At 35.4% G+C, this 17,294-nt stretch overlaps 2 protein-coding genes across 2 annotated transcripts; both read right to left on the bottom strand.

Moving 5' to 3' along the window:
- Positions 1-3: 3 nt before the first annotated feature.
- LOC110442793 (kinesin light chain-like) lies at positions 4-6,259 on the bottom strand. Its single transcript, XM_021486581.1, has 4 exons — positions 6,083-6,259; positions 5,292-5,470; positions 4,942-5,045; positions 4-4,223 (listed from the first exon to the last, which is right to left on the bottom strand). Exons 1-4 carry the CDS (start codon positions 6,164-6,166, stop codon positions 3,427-3,429), a joined length of 1,164 nt encoding a protein of 387 aa, XP_021342256.1. The 5' UTR covers positions 6,167-6,259; the 3' UTR covers positions 4-3,426.
- Positions 6,260-7,283: 1,024 nt separating this feature from the next.
- Positions 7,284-11,797, bottom strand: LOC110442657. Its single transcript, XM_021486365.1, has 4 exons — positions 11,044-11,797; positions 9,477-9,590; positions 8,416-8,568; positions 7,284-7,588 (listed from the first exon to the last, which is right to left on the bottom strand). Exons 1-4 carry the CDS (start codon positions 11,765-11,767, stop codon positions 7,284-7,286), a joined length of 1,296 nt encoding a protein of 431 aa, XP_021342040.1. The 5' UTR covers positions 11,768-11,797.
- Between the last annotated feature and the right edge of the window lie 5,497 nt (positions 11,798-17,294).

Raw genomic sequence — 17,294 nt, 5'->3', positions numbered from 1 at the left:
TGTTTATTTGCTAACACATGTTTGTTTATTTGGTAACACATGTTTGTTTATTATTTCACCTTTCTCCTATTGTTGTAGCTTCATTAATAAACATAAAGTCTTTTATATTAATCTATTTCTATTATAATGGGTTTTTTAATTTTTGCTCACAATTTTGATAAATATTCAACTTTCAATGTATTTCAGTGATATGTTTATTACAAAATCATAATGATTCATTTCCATTGTTACTTCATTAAGACAGAGATTTTCAGCGATCTGTGTTCCTACGAAGAAAAGTTCCTATTTTTTCAGCGATTTCCTGACTTGCAGATGATTGTCCTTTAACTACAGCAAAGAGTTATACACTAAAGGAATACTTATATGATAACTTCCCTTACACCAAAACATCTCCACCACAAGGATACCTCCACCTCTTAGTTATCAAGCTGGATTTTATCAGCTGCACCTCTGGTCATGAAATATCTTTCATGATACTTTCTACATCCTAATTGCGAATAATTTAAAATGTTTTCGCTCCCTGAAAAGGCTTGCAGTCTATGGTTGTCTTTGTACGGATATAGAGAAAACAACAACAGCACTAACAGGACTAACTTGTCAATGCCTGTATACAATAGAAAGGAAGGTGGGACATTCTACTTTAACACTTTACATTATAAACGTTTTGTTTGAAAACTTTCAAGACAATTGAACACCATACCAATACCCCTTATTGTAAACATTTATAGGAACATTCCATAATACTACTCGGCACTGTTGAGACATGTTGATGTTATTCTGGTACAAATAACTCCAATCAATTCCAGTATGTAGTCAAATTCACATTCAAATTCTTAAGGAGACTCCACACTTTTGAAATTAACTTTCAAAACTCGTTGAAACTTTTTTATAATGGTTATGCAACTATGTAGAATTGATTTTATGGAAATCTAAGCATTCCGATAGTTAGTAGCTTGCATTCCAAATAAAACCAAAACAAGCTCAATTATTTACCCTGATAGTGATAGGTATGTGGTTATTTATCTTGCTTGAAAACAAATGAAATCCTACAAAATCATTTTTCAATATTTTGATTTTCAAGATCATTATTTTTTTCAAATTTCCAACGCTTCTGCATTGCTCACTCTAAATGCTTGTTAAATAATGATTATACGGACCTCTTTCGGATGTATGGCAATGCGACATTTCACGAGATTCCCTACTAACATGTTTTATCGCTATTAACAGCTTGCAACCTTTCTTAATACAATTTAAATAATTAAATTGATAGAATGAGGATTTTTTAAAAACTCAAAAGGTATGTTGAACCATCTGGATTTTTTTCTCTCAAATTTCTGATGTCAGATCATTTGACTTTTCTATTCCATACACTACCATACCTAATAGCAAACTGAAGAAATGCATTCATTTACTTTTTTCTACTCCGAAAAAGGCAAAAGACGATAAAGAAGATATCATGTCGAAAACTGATCTAAGTGTATAAAGACCTTGGATCCTATTGTCTAGCATTATCGTTTTCTACTTAGTGGTAGGCATAAAGCGGAAGCTGTACCACTCAAGAACAATTTTCAATATTTGAATATAATTATATAATTGATTTACTACAATGCTCACGTCAAATACAGTATACAAATATGTCCATTTTGACATTTGTTTCTAAATTACTTAATTAATGTACAAGTGTTTACAATAACAACTGGCATTAAAACACAGCTGTGATGTCATCCATTGTTATTTGCGTACTATGATCAACAGAATTCATAGGCATCATCTGTAGCAGTCCAATAAGTTACCTGTAGCTGTCCAATAAGTACACAAAAGAATCCATTTATTGGACAGCTACAGGTAACTCATTGGACGGCTACATGTAACATATTGGACAGATCATGGTAAGCTTTTGAATGAGCACATACTTATGCTATACAATGGAAAACATAGTAACAAAATAAATGTGAAAAGTATATCCGGTATTTATATTCCCATAGTCAGATTTCCCATGCGCTATATTTTTTCCTTGAAAGAAGGTTTGAATCACGGAACACTTTTTTTCCATGAAACATCCATATAGATGCATACCTATCCAAACACTTTACTAAGAAACACATTTCCAGCATTAATTGTAATTTCATTTGAATTTGTAATTTTGGAAATAACACTTTGGAGTTGAGGGCAGTTGAAATCTTGCGTTTTTTCCACAATTTATGTGCACAAAATTTCATTCTTTCTTGAGATATCCGTGTATAATCCCAGATATATAGCTGTGATATATCTTTGATGAAAATATTTTGGAGGTGGTGTTAAAATCTTGAATTTTCTCACTTTAATTGTGTGGTTTATTTCTTTCATTTCATTCTCTCACATATATAATCCCAGAAATATACTGTAATCACTTTCTTCAATAAATCAATCACATTATTTGAATTTAATCCATTTCAATACTGAATGCTGATGCTCAAAATGTACTGCACAGGGACTGTGTTGGGAACGCACCTTCAATGTTGGATGACATTATTCAAATGAAACTAAATTCTACTCGGGCATATTTCACATACCTGTAATGCATGCACTTGTACAAAAGCATGCAAAGTATGCTAAAGGACACCACTATCCTTTATTGTATCAATAGCCTTCGTGGTTGATTGCACATACTGAACAGATATTGAAATTGTCCAATATTAACACAAAGAGGGTGTGTGTTTTAGTAAGATATAAGCCTCAGACTGTCCAATATTTTACAGAATAGACAGTTTTCGGCTTATATTCTTTACATACATAAATATCTCTACAAATACAACTCACACTAAAATGTCATTCTCAGACCTAAATTTATCTAACTCGAGTAGGCTTTTCCGATTATTTTTTTTTTTCTCATAATGCCAAAGGTATATGTATGGGTTAAGCTGCCCAGTATTCATCTTCCCGTACAATATTTTTTCCTCACGTGGGTGGTCTTGCATACTCCATACTTCTCATTAACAGTATTTCATCTTACATCTGTCTTTCCAACATTTCTTCCTAAATTTGTTTCCCCTTATATTTCTGATGTTTCATCGTACCTTATTTTTCACTACGAAGTTTCACCCTACTTCTTTCTTTCCAAATTACGCCCATTTCTTATCTGGAAAATCAAAGGTTCCCTGTCTGTTTCCGATGGGAAAACAATCGCCATGAGTCATGACGTCACAATAGAAGATAGATGAAGTCGCAAAGCATTGCTACATGACGTAACAATTAAACGATTAACCAATGAAATCATGTCTAGCGAGGTTTATCCAATGAATCGTGTGAAAGGAAATCTGTAGTGATTGTGGTAGAAATAATTTTCTTTATTTGACACAAACATGCATCAAATAAGGTCTTCAGATGCTTTTCCTAGGTAAGAGTAGATGTTTCATTATAAATGAACAATCTGTCACTGGCGTCAGTTTAGTTACTTTCTACGTCACTTTCAAATCGCTTCTGAAGTGACCGAAGTTCGTTCGTAATTATTGAAACTTTTTCGTCTTTTCCGTAACTCCTGAAGATTTGTATGAGGCGAGTTGCCTCCCTTGTTGCTTCATCGTACCATTTCCGTCTGTTTATGTCGTCTCCTAGTTTGGTATGACAATGTATGGCGGTCTTGCAAGACTGGAACAGACGGTCACATGTCGGAGCCTCCCTTAGAAGTACATGTTTTGAATTGAACACATTGTTACAAAAAGCTATAGCTTTTGGGTAGTTCTCCAGTGCGAAATAGGAATTCGCTATTTCAAAATACAGTTTGCTTGTAAAGATTTCATCAGGGGCCTCACGAACAATGATGTTCACTGCTTTTTTAAGTCTTGATATGGCTTCAGCGTGTCGGGCTTGTTTTTGTAAAACCTCACTTTCAATGGAATACGCATATGCCCTATTGTCCCTGTAAAGATTTGGAGTCTTATCTAGCAAATCATATGCTTCTTTTAAATAATTGAGTGCCTGGTCGTGGTCGCCTTTGTCAGTAAAAGCCAGTGCTACGTTCTCCAAGGATATTGCAATAGACTTAGCTGTAGCCTTTGTTTTACGCTTCAGACGTAATCCGTTCATAAAGCACTCCAGACACGTGTCCTTCTGACCTAGTCTACGATAGATGAGCCCTAGGTTGTTGACAAGTGTCGCCACATTTGGATGTTCCTCCGTCCCATAAAAGGCAGTTCTTCTTCTAAATGCTTCCTTGTTAAATTTCAATCCAAGTTCCAGATTACCTGTAAAGATGTTTTAAAAATAGCCTATGCATAATAAGATGAGAATAAAAATGGATGTATTTTTTTCATGTTACAGCGTTAAATGTTTCGATACCGAACATTAATAAAGACAGGATTTAATTCCTTCAACATTTAATCGAAATAACAAATATACATCATTATCTAAAGTGACAGTACCCAAACCGTATCACCAAACCATCGTTTTTATTCATTCATTAAAAATTAAAATGATTTATTATATTCATTTACGGTTGCATCATAAGAAAAATATCGACGGGTATTGGATACTTTTATAGAACACTTTGACTCACCAATTAGCATTTTTTCGGTGTTTGCAAATGACAGTATCAAAATCGGATCATGACTTGAATTCTGCAATATCTTACGCTTTAAATGAACTTTTTTTCAGCATTTCAACATTTTATGATGAACTTTGGCATTTATGTGAATTCAAGTATTTCTATAGGCTGAATTTATTCCTACAGTCCCAACAGCATACAAAGCCCTCTTACAAAACTTCATTTTTGCGTTTGAAATAGTCTTCTGATGTAAGAACTAAAATGTAATCATCTGTAGCCAAAATTGATGCTTGTCTGTATATCATTGTACTATTTGAACTGCTGACACCTGCTGATTTAAAAGTATTTTTGAAAAAAGTGATCAATTCGATTTGGGTACTGTTCCGATTTTGTTATATTTATATTGCTACTTTACTCACCCAGAAAGGTGTTAAATACAGATAAAGATTGAATAGTTGATATGGCAAGTTCCTCGTAATACATATGTAATTCCTGCTCCAGGTGGAAAGCTTTGTCCAGGTACCTTCACACAATATAAAGAAAGGGTTAGCCGACCCCATATATACAAACAAGTAATAAAAGTAAATCTTCGAGCAGGAAAATATCAAATTTAATGCAATAAAACGTTGTCATATTCGGGGAAAAATGACTCCAATACAATATTCTTTTTTTTATAGTTCACTGTTATGTCTTTCTATTTTGACACTGTGAAATTTTGGTACTTTAATTATTTTTTTGAACTTTAAACCTTTAATTAGATAAAACTTACACCAGGGCTTCCTGCCATCGTCCCTGACTGCCTACGTTCCATCCGATCCTCTGATAGACCAACGCCAATGACCTACGTACGACTTTATCACCTGTTTGTCCTGATGGGCTGCTCTGGGAGACTTCATTCAAAACGTCTAAAGCGATGAAATAGTTTTTTTCGGCTAGCGATGTTGTTCCCTAAAAACAAAATCTCTGATCAACTTTTAAATTGTTTTGTTTTTCAGGGTGGTCGGGTTGTGCAGTGGATAGCGCACTTGCCTTTCACCAAGGCGGTCTGCCCGACCACGTGGGGTTTCTCCGGGTACTCCGGTTTCCTCCCATACTAAGACCCCCACGCGCTAACATCCGGGTCAACAAGAGTGAATAATATAAGTTGAAATAACTTGTTTCATAATTGTTGTGAAATAAATGAAGTTTATACTTTTTGTTTTGCTAGTTTGATTCAAGTAATAAAGATTGTATAAACATATCGACTGTAAGTTGAAACAATTCTGAACCTCATCAATCAATGTTGACATGTTGATCAGCCACCTATAACCGTGGACTGTTCATTTGTTCAAGTTCTGCACGATTTACATCATTAAAGTGACAATGCAGTTTGATATTCATTATATATAATTTAAAATAGAAGTATAATAAATGAAAAGTGTAACACCTATGGAATAGGAGCGGAAAATATCGTTCATATACACCGGCACGCGACTGAAAATGGCGACCAATCCGCATTTGTTGGGCAACGTTATATGTGTGTGTATATTCTGTAGATCTAACATGAAAGACAAAAAAGACCTTGACATTTGTGAGCATGCTCCCGAACTGGATCCGGACACAAGCTTCGTCCACAAGGTTTTTGTTATTCCGACATAACGCCATCAGGTCCTGGTAAAACTGCACACCCGTATCTATAAAGGAGGAAGACGAGTATTACTATATTTTTATCGTCATAGGCAAGAGGTCGAAATAGGATCTCCATTACAAGGCAATGTTATAAGTGTTATACAAGCACTCGGTCCACGGAAACAACCTCTTAAAATGGAGATGAGGAAGGAAGCTAAAACACCCACCTACATGTAAAGTTTCACGATTGATTAGTGGACATATACACATATCATCCAATGATGCCCGACATCACATTATACTTGTGTATATTTATAGATTTAAATCATGTTTCCATTATATATGAATTCTATAAAACGAGCTTTCATGAATCACTTACTCAAGCAAAGAATATACACTTACTTATTTCTAAATATATCGACTGGAAATGTAAAGAAAAACACGACCAGTTCTTCAATTGCGTAAGTGTACAGCGCAATCTTAGTCACAGTCGGTGAGATTGTACAGGATCTTACAGGTGTTTCCAGTTTAGACGAGATTTGAGGAAAGGTTCGTAAATCATTTTCATTTTTGGGAGCACTAGACTTTTAGGTTTACCAACTTGATAAGGATATATGGAACAGTTTGACAGTAGATATCCGGAAATGCTTTGAAACACTGAATTTGAAGTTTTGACTGTGTTTATATGGTCAGAGGAAAGACCTCGGGCACTAGTCCGGTACGCGTACACTCTCTCTTTTAGACACATGTTAGATGTAATTAAACTTGTTGCCCGGGAAAGCTCCGACACTCTGAATTTTGTAATTATTTTTGACAATTTGTTTCCATTGTAACAGAAAAGATTTTGAAAATAGCAATTGAATAATATCAAACAATGCAACTAGGGCACTAGCCTGCTGTGTATGCAAGGTTTGAAGAGATAATGTATATGAAATGGTTTTTGAGCTGTTGCCCAGAATGCGGAGACGCCCGAGCGAATAGAAGGAGCCACATTTATTAGTCTTCGCAAATGTGTTTCGAGGGAGATAGTAATGACTTATAAGGTATGAATGATTAAAATATGAATTCAACGGATATGCCAAACGTGTATAAATTATAATATATTTTAAAAGAACGTTTGTGTAAAATTGAAATTACTATATGAATTTGGAAATTATGTTACAAATTCGTTAGTATACTTCTCATTGTGGAAGCAGACTTCAAACAGAGCCGAGGGATTAATCGCCAAAAGAAAGACAGCTTGATCCCCCCCCCCCCCCCCCCCCNCCTTGAGGGCCAGTTCCATGTAGAGCCCGTATGTATCCTCAGTGGTATACATGACGTCAGTAAGAAGTTTCTGGAAGTTCTGACGTTCTAAGTTGTACAGACACAGTCCCTCCAGGTACTCGGAAGAATCTACCTTCTCACTGATGGCGTTCATAAGCCGTGCGAACACCTTACAAAACCGCTTCCTTGTTTCTGAAATTAGACACATTTCTGAATGATTTACGGTAGCGCTTGTCGAAACATGAGGATATATAGTATGTGGTTACGAAATACTATATATACCTTGGAATTTAACATTGCAAAATTGGAAAATAATTTTGTTATTTATTTTACCCAAGTTTTTCTGTCTCAACTTAAATTTTAAGATGGATTTTTAACACATACAAGTATAAAATATCTGGTAGTGGTTTGAAATGTAACATAAATGTTTATACTTAAATAGATATATTTCAAGCTTCATAAAAGTAAAAAAAAAACCACACACAATCCCTAATCGGATATCTCTAGCAAATTGTACGGCTAAAGACCTTTCGACCTTGTTACATAAGCAACAGCCTGCGCGAAGATGAAAATAAAGTGCGTGTTCCGTGATCAAAAATTTCCATATTGATATAATTTATACAAAAAAACTCATATTCCTAAAAGACAGTTTGAAAAAAACGGAACCCCAAATCTTATTCAGTGTTAGACACTTGTCTTAGAAATCTGCTGACGCTTGAATAAATAATCAACAGGAAACTACTAACAGGCTACAGGAAACAGTTTTGTAACCATACAACGTGGAAATACCATGAAGTATATACGACCAGCTATTAAAATATTTGTTTACTTGGAAACCTGTATGAAAGACACCTGTCTAAAATTACATCATAACAATACAAAGCTTACATAGTTTTGTTTTCCTTTTTCGCACGGCAGTCTTGCAGTCCGGTTTAGCGCTTGCTTGACAAAAATATTAGCACAGTAATTTAGACATAAGGTCGATATTGCTTACTATTTTTCGTCATCAGTAAACTTACCTGGGAGATGTCTGGTGTCCTCAAACATTTCTATGCAGTCTCGGAGCAACCCATGCACATCGTAACGACGTGTGGATTGGTCATAGTGTACCACGTGATGACGCATCACCGGGTCAAGGGTCAACCTCTTTGTTTCTCCGTCTGTTTTGTGTCCTAGTAAATACGTTTGGATTAAAATTGTTCATTTAACTATATTCAAAGCGCAAGCATATTGTTATAGGGTTTGCATATTCTTCACAATTAACATACTGTTCATTACTCTGTCAGATGCCTGTATACCTTTAGTGTTAATTACTTGCATTTTGATCATGGTTTGTGTATGTTAATTGTTTACAGTTTATTTTTCAAGTATTTGTATAGTGTCCATACTGTTTATCAGTTTTTGTACCTCATTGATAGTTACAAATAATTACATAAAGTCATAATTACGACACATTTGTGCTTACTGTGAAAACAAATTAAATGCAAAAAAAAGTAAGACAAGTTACCTGTTTTATATGTTACTTTCAGTGTTGACATAGTATATTACATATAGGTACAAAAAGTACAAGAATGTGTTTACTTACAGCGTTTCGTATATCATTATAGCTAATAATTGGTTGAAAGATTATTGTTAATTAACCTTTGGAGATATTACATTACTCATACATGTATATCTAAACTAACGATATATTTGCAATAAATAAGTATGGATGGTCCTGTGAGCGCATTTTTACTCCAGCAGCCTCAAATCCCACATATCTTGCGACATCACCATCAACTGATAGATATTGTGACGTCACAAAATTTTGGGCAATTATCAGAAACTTTGTATACACATAATATTTATTTCTAAGAAATAATTAAATGTGTAATGAGCGCATACGTGTGGTACGGATCGAGAAAAGTAACCAAATGCATATAGATGATCTCTAATTCCTCCAATGCGATGCTACAGCATAACAACCTGGTAACGAGATCAATCGGATGGCGATCATAAACAGAGTATAGATTGTATAAGCATTGTATCAAGTATGTACAGGCATTGTTATTATTGATTTTTATATTTATCTGATATTTACCGATCATCTCCGTTACTTGTTCTATCGTGAATGATCCAGGGATATAGCAGATAATGGATAGCCTTCCTGTGAGGATCCCGCTCAGTCTCTTTAGGAATTCTCCGTACACAATTGCTAGGAACAATCAATGTGTGTAGTTAGCATTCAGAACACATACTATAACATAAACATGAATACATTTTTCAAAAAAATCCATAATCAGGATATGTTTATTATTTCATCAACTACAATATAAACCGTTTCTTTTTTTGTTCAGTATATTTTATACAGCAAATCGATTGACCATGCCACTTTTTTACCTTACCAAACATTTTGCCAAAAATGAAAATAAAATACATTCCACTGTAACACATTGTAGTATATGTACCTGTTTCCATGGACTGATATTCTCGGCTGTCGCACTTACGATTGAATTAAGTGAAAATATGTACAACTTATAAATCTCATGTAAACGTGTACGGCCACACGCGAAAAGTCGTATCAACGGAATGATTTATAAACGTAAACCGCAAAATTAGGTAACACCAAATGTTGCATGTCATACAGTAAGTCAATAATAAAAAAAATCTTCGAACTAGTTAGAAACTTCAAGATTTATGATATTTTATTTTTAACAAACAGAATAAAAACTTTGTATCAAATAAAAAGGCTTTTTATCATACTTTCTGTTTATCAGTTTGAAACGTTACGGTTCTCCGTGCTATCTTTGTGTCAAGGTATGACAGGATTTATAAGATGGTTTTGTGTGAAACAGAAATAAGAGCATTTGAATTTACCGCGCTGGGTTTTCCCGCGGTTATTACCTAACATACGGGTTCTATGTAAACTGAGTGTACTGTTTTTGTACCTTAATACCGGCAACCTATTGTAATCACGGTTGTATTTTTTCCGGTTTGCCAAGGCAGTTGTTGTGATGGAACTTTTTTTGTTGATTTATTAAAGTGTTGTTAATTTTAATTTGAATTGTTGAGTTATCCTGTTTCAGAGTATTACCAGTAAAACATGTCATGTTTTATCTATTTGTCTATTAAAACGATATGGTGTGTCATACTACATTTTAACGTTCTGTGTAATACATTATCCGTGTATTACAAAGCCATGGTTTATCGTTCTAGATTTGTTTTACTAAGAAAAATCATTTGGGTTTTTTTGTTTTGTTTAGCTGTGTATTACTAATAAATGTCCTGATTAATCATGTTTATTAGTTAAAATCGTCATGGTTTATCATATAATCTGTGCATAAGATAGAAACGCAACTGTTTACCATACTATTTGTGTATTCCACCAATTATAAAGTTTTAATATCATAAGCGAATTAGTTAGAAACATCCTGGTTTATTGTTACTTAAAACCGTTATATAATGTGATCACTGTATGGATTTTAAACTGACACGAAATTGTGGCGTTATTGTGCAGACATCTGCAATACGTATAACATTTAAAAATCTAATAGTATCTTTAATAGGTTGATCTCATGCTGCAGATTTTACTTTAAATGACAAAAAATATGCATATTTTTGAAAAAGCAAGAAGCAAGAGCAACTCATTGGATAAAGAGCAAAGATACCTATTCTCTCCTGCCGCTGATAGACGTCCTGACTGAGGACTTTAAGACGATATAGCTGAAGTAAGTCGACCATATCACTTGGTGTAAAAAGAGTATCTCTGTCTTCTAAAATAGACGCCGTCATCAGTACAGCCAGAGGAAAGCCTCCACACAGATCGACAATGCTCGCCAAGCTGGCTCCAAAGTTTACAGAGGGAGCACATGTTTGTAACAGTTCAGCAGAACTCTCCGTCGATAGAGGAGATAAAGTCAAAGAGAACGTACTGTCCTTAAACCCAATTTCAGTTGTAGATGTAACGATCACTTTCACTTTTTCTGAACTGGAGATACAAACTTGGCACAAATTTTGAAATTCAGTACACCGCCCATCTTCAATGGTATCTTCGGCGTTATCAAATATGATGACATGATCGCTACACACATTTGTCTTTATCAACTCTACGATTCCGTTCATCCAGTCGATTTCCATGTGAATATCCGAAGACGACAGAGACCCGATCAGAGATATGTACACCTGGCGAAGGTGTTTTATTGATCTCATATCAATCCAGGTAAACGTAAGTTCTGGTGTGTCCGATTTCAGAACTGACAGATATTTTCTAATCAATGTTGATTTCCCTATAGATCGTAGTCCATAAACTAAAAATGTGTTGTTTGTATGCCAATTAGATACAATATCCGCTATTTCCCTTTCTCTCCCCACGAATACACTTAGAGTGGACATTGTTTGTACCTTGGTGTGGTATCATGTAATACCTTTAGTGGTATGGCGGTGTTATCCAGACACTGTTTACTCTCCTCGTAAATAACGCCGGGTGTACATCTGTTCAGTAGAAAACAGTTGTTACACAATGTAGTAGTGGTGTAGATTTGGGTTGTGATAAGCCACGTAACTGACACTTTAAAGCGGATATGTATAACCATACAAGTGAACACTAAAACGACTGAAGTATCAGATCCATGTTTAAGGCTATTAAAGATAGCTGTTTTAGGGCCCTTGTAAATAGATTATATATGTTCTGTTGTAAGAGGGATCAATTGTAAGGAAAATTGTCCTTGTTTTGTGGAAATATATAGTTACGAAACAGGAAGCAGGTAAAACATGAGGTACCCCTGTCAAATCAAGGAATTATGTCAGTCACAAAGGATCAAAGGACACTGGATCAACAGCTACCACGACCACGTGTTACAACTATATATCAAGATAGAACGCACAGGCAAGTATACCCATATTTCCCTCTGAGGGCTATAGTTCCAAAAAGGCCCCGTATGTATCCTCAATGGTATATATGACGTCTGTGAGAAGCTTTAGAGGTTCAGATGTTCTATGACGTAGAAAGTCCCTTCATGTTCCCCCGAAAAATCTACGGGTTTCAAAACGATCTTCAATAATTTAAACAAAACTCATATTTTTTGCAGAAACCTTGACTAAAGATCAGAGACCATAACTTGACCCCCATTCCTTTTTCGTCACTCTCCAGAATGCTGCTGATTTTATTGTATCCTACCCTTATATCACCGTGCCTTGCTCTTCCTAGATCATTACTCCGGGACTATACATCGGGACTGTTATATTTGTTTAAAACAGAGTGAGAATGGTCGGTTTATCTAGAAAGAACAAGAGTATGTTTTCAGAAGATCGGAGTAGTGTTAATCGAAAAACGAAAACAGTAATAGAGTTCAGATTATTAAGTATAGCACATTTCGTTTTACATCATTATTCATTCTTTTAGAAGTAAAAGAACTGAGGATTATCATGTCAAGCCACCAAAATCAACACAATAATACATATGAAGGTTAGCGATCAGATCTTGGATATAAAATTCATAATCTGCCAATGTTAATATGATATTCTGAAAATATAATAACAGTAAACAAAATGCTGTTTTAGATAATTATTTATATTGAGACATATTATTTTTGTATTTAACGTTTATTGTTTATGTACATATCATGTACATCAAGCCTGTGAACTCTATGAGTATAAACATTTTTTACGACTCATAATAAATAATCAACAGTATTGGGTTGTCCAGGAAATCTACGCACGCAAACAACAACGTGAGTAAAATCCCATCCACGATTCTCCAGGGATTAGGATCATTGACGTTTCTCTTCATCCCTGAAAAAAAGTCATGACGAAACTGATAGTTCGTGGATAACTACTTGATTGGTTTCAAATGAAACACCTGACCAATTGCTAGGCTGATGTCTTTCCTCTGAAAGTTACAGATGACCGCTATGCTGCCGATCGATTATATCGATTTACAGCAAAGGATTAAACCGGTATACCTGTAACATCCACAAGGGGACGCGTGCAGAGCGTTTTATTTTGTCCTGTTCCAGGGTTGATGAGAACATTTAGAGCGTAACCCTTGTAATGTTGGGGATGGCGAACCCCCTGCCTCGAATTACATCACAGTTAACTATCTCAATTGTATCAATAAATATGAATGGTTCGTTTCATATCAGTCCTCAAAATGCTTTTAGATTCCAGTACTGAATAATGATATTGTGTGGTTTTTTTAAATACAAGGCACCTATATCTCACTCAGCTAACAGACATTCAGACTGAGGGTTGATAAGTTTTGTTTGCTTAGTTTGGAAAGTGGTTAAGATAGCCACGCACTTTGATTATTTTTCACACTCCTCGGATATTACCGAAAGAACATATGATAGTTTGGTGTGCTTTATGAACACGCATATAATGCATACATGTTTTACGATCCGGAAAAAAAATTGCTTTGAAATGGTATTTCTCATTGTCAGGGATGCATGTAATGTATAAAACTACAGAATGTATTTTACAAGATATGTAAATTAATTCAAAACCCAGGTATACCATCTTTTAACATTTATGTTCTCTCTGTCCTCAAAATAGTTTTCGATGAAGGAATTGATTTTTATCAGAAATATAAGTCATGTTTTTCTCGGCTTAACGTCCTTCCCTCTAAATTATTAAAGCAATACTGTTCATATGTTCTATAAACCTTTGTTCGGTGATATGGACAGAAAGGTTTTCTATTGATTTTTCACGCTTTCTTATTGATTGAAAGAGAGAACATTAATGTTTCACATATAAATCATGAGGAAGGACATTTCTTAACACTTATTCTACAAATCACCTTGACTTTCCTTACTTGTATGACAGTATGGAGTGGATGGAAAGATACTGTTAAAAGGAAATGCTACTCGCAAGCTAACTATAAAGAATTAGCGTATTACCATGAAACACACAAAAATATGTCTTTAAGATGAAATCTAATTTTTAAACATATATTTATAATGGAATCTGCCTAAATACATACATTTGTATGTCTGTAAAAGAACACATGTATATAACTATCGTCATGACAATACATGTAGCTACATAATGTTCTCTCAAAACTTTTCTTCTTTCCTATTTGGCGAACTTTTCTAACAACACCTAAAGAACCCCAAAAGGTCATGCTCAACACTATGTAAATTACTGAATTCGACACGAAAGAAAATAATATTTATATCCTTTTTCTTTTATATCTTTGACACGTTTCACATCCTGAGTGTTGTATTAACGGAAAGTAAATAAGTTTTGCTATGTAAGAACATTTTTTTTAAATGTCAGTTTTATCCCGCTGATACGCAAAACGAGCGCAGGTTAGCGGCACGATACCTTTAACCTTAGAATTCATTTGTTTTTGTTCATTTTTTTATTTTATTTATCTATTTTTTTGGTACTTTTTTTTCATTATAATTTTCATATTGCTCTAGTATCTTCAAATTACACCTCTATCATTACCTTTGTGACACATGTCAATATGACTTCCCGCTCGAATCAAGGTAACATGTGAGTCATCTACACTTTAAGACAGAGTTAACAAGTTATTGATAACTTCATATAGTCGGTAATAATATCACTTTGACAACCGTATGATAATTTCCTGGTTCGGAAACAAACACTGCTCAAAAAATATTTAATCATAACTGCTTTCCTACAAAGAAACGGAGACTTTTTAATTTATACAATAACACATTTGATAATGTTCACTTATTCAAAAGGAAAACAAAGATATTTAAATGTTCTGTCCTGGAAACCGATTATCTGGTCCAGCTGGTCACCACAAATGGTCTGGCCGCCATAGATACAATGCACCAACAGACGTAACAGCCACCAAAACTATCGGAACTCTCGTTACGATAGTTCCACACGGATTCCGACACGGTCTCGTACGAGAGTTAACATGTCATCAAACAACAACCGGTTATTGTAAGTCAGCTATTCCTGTGAATCTAGTGTCATTGGACTGTCGCTCGTTGAAGAACAAGTCACTGTCCATCGGAAATGTTGTAACATCTCAGGACATTGATATTCTGGCATTAACAGAAACTTGGTTGGATTCCCATATCGATGACCAGGTACTAGTTGAGCTAATAACAATAGGAGGATAAGAATTCCTTCACAATGCTAGACTCAACAGTCGTGGTGGTGTGGTCGCTTGTCTGTTTAAGAAAGGCCTAAGTGTTAGACATCTCTATTCCAGCCATGATGATTTAGGCACACATTTTGAGCACGTGACTTGTTCTGTCATTGCTGGTGATAAACAATTCAAATTGTGTATCATTTACAGGTCTGTTCAATCTAAACAGAACGGTTTCCGAAATACTGTGGGTTTTTTTTAGTGCTCTATCTTTTTAAACCACCAAGTTGTTGTACCACAAGGGATTATTATCACATGTGACCTATATTTCCACTTAGAAGATATATCTTATGTTAATACTAGTCAGTTCTCTGGGCTACTAGATTCCAGGGGTCTAATTCACCATGTGACAGAAACTAAACACACCCATGGTCACACAATGGATGTGGTTATTACAAGGGAAGCTAACTCGGTAATCCATAGCGAAAGATTCCATGGAATTTCCGACACAAAAGATACAGTATAATCATTTCAATTCCTATTTGTTTAGTTATTATACACGTCATATCAGTTGGTCGATTTTGTAGGTGTTGTAACATATTACGGTGGTCAAATTACTTTCTCCCAAAGCCACCATAGATTTCCTCGCTGCCAACTTATTGAATAAACCTGCTAGGAGTTGGTCAACATATCTGGTTACTCACTAGCGAGAAACGCATTGGATAAACCTGCTAGGAGTTGGTAAACATATCTGTTTACTCACTAGCGAGAAACGCATTGGATAAACCTGCTAGCAGTTGGTAAACATGTCTGGTTACTCACTAGCGAGAAACGCATTAAATAAACCTGCTAGGAGTTGGTAAACATATCTGTTTACTCACTAGCGAGAAACGCATTGGATAAACCTGCTAGGAGTTGGTAAACATGTCTGGTTACTCACTAGCGAGAGACGCATTGGATAAACCTGCTAGGAGTTGGTAAACATGTTTTGTAACCCACTAGCGGGTAACTCATTGGATAAACCTGCTAGGAGTTGGTAACCATGTTTGGTAACCCACTAGCGGAAAACTCATTGGATAAACCTGCTAGGAGTTGGTAACCATATTTGGTAACCAAATAGCGGGTAACTCTTTGGATAAACCTGCTAGGAGTTCGTAACCATGTTTGGTAACCCACTTGCGGAAAACTCATTGGATAAGCCTGCTAGGAGTTTGTCAACATGTTTGTTAACCCTTTAGCGGGAAACTCATTGGATAAACCTGCTAGGAGTTTGTCAACATGTTTGATAACCCACTAGCGGGAAACTCATTGGATAAACCTATAAGGAGTGGTAAATATGTTTGGTTAATTACTAACGGGTCACTCATTGGATAAACCTGCTAGGAGTTGGTAATCATGTTTGGTAACCCACTAGCGGGAAACTCATTGGATTGATAACCCACTAGCGGGAAACTCATTGGATAAACCTATAAGGAGGGGTAAATATGTTTGGTTAATTACTAACGGGTCACTCATTGGATAAACCTGCTAGGAGTTGGAAATCATGTTTGGTAACCCACTAGCGGGAAACGCATTGGATAAACCTATAAATTACTAACGGGTCACTCATTGGATAAACCTGCTAGGAGTTGGAAATCATGTTTGGTAACCCACTAGCGGGAAACGCATTGGATAAACCTATAAATTACTAACGGGTCACTCATTGGATAAACCTGCTAGGAGTTGGTAATCATATTTGGTAACCCACCAGCGGGTTACTCATTGGATAAACCTGCTACGAGTTGGTAACCATGTTTGGTAACCCACTAGCGGAAAACTCATTGGATACACCTGCTAGGAGTTTGTCAACATGTT

The sequence above is a fragment of the Mizuhopecten yessoensis genome, unplaced genomic scaffold (genome assembly GCF_002113885.1).
Source record: "Mizuhopecten yessoensis strain PY_sf001 unplaced genomic scaffold, ASM211388v2 scaffold1923, whole genome shotgun sequence".
Lineage (NCBI taxonomy): Eukaryota > Metazoa > Mollusca > Bivalvia > Pectinida > Pectinidae > Mizuhopecten > Mizuhopecten yessoensis.
The sequence above is the reverse complement of the archived record's forward strand: the minus strand, read 5'-3'. Positions and strand labels throughout refer to the sequence as shown.

What these genes read in the sequence shown, in the direction of transcription:
- LOC110442793 (XM_021486581.1), bottom strand. Translation starts at nt 6,166, where the DNA reads ATGGCGTTATGTCGGAATAACAAAAACCTTGTGGACGAAGCTTGTGTC. An exon ending in CGATGGCAGGAAGCCCTGGT is followed by an intron (nt 5,046 to 5,291) that starts GTAAGTTTTATC and finishes TATTGTGTGAAG; the next exon opens with GTACCTGGACAAAGCTTTCC. An exon ending in TGTATTTAACACCTTTCTGG is followed by an intron (nt 4,224 to 4,941) that starts GTGAGTAAAGTA and finishes ACATCTTTACAG; the next exon opens with GTAATCTGGAACTTGGATTG.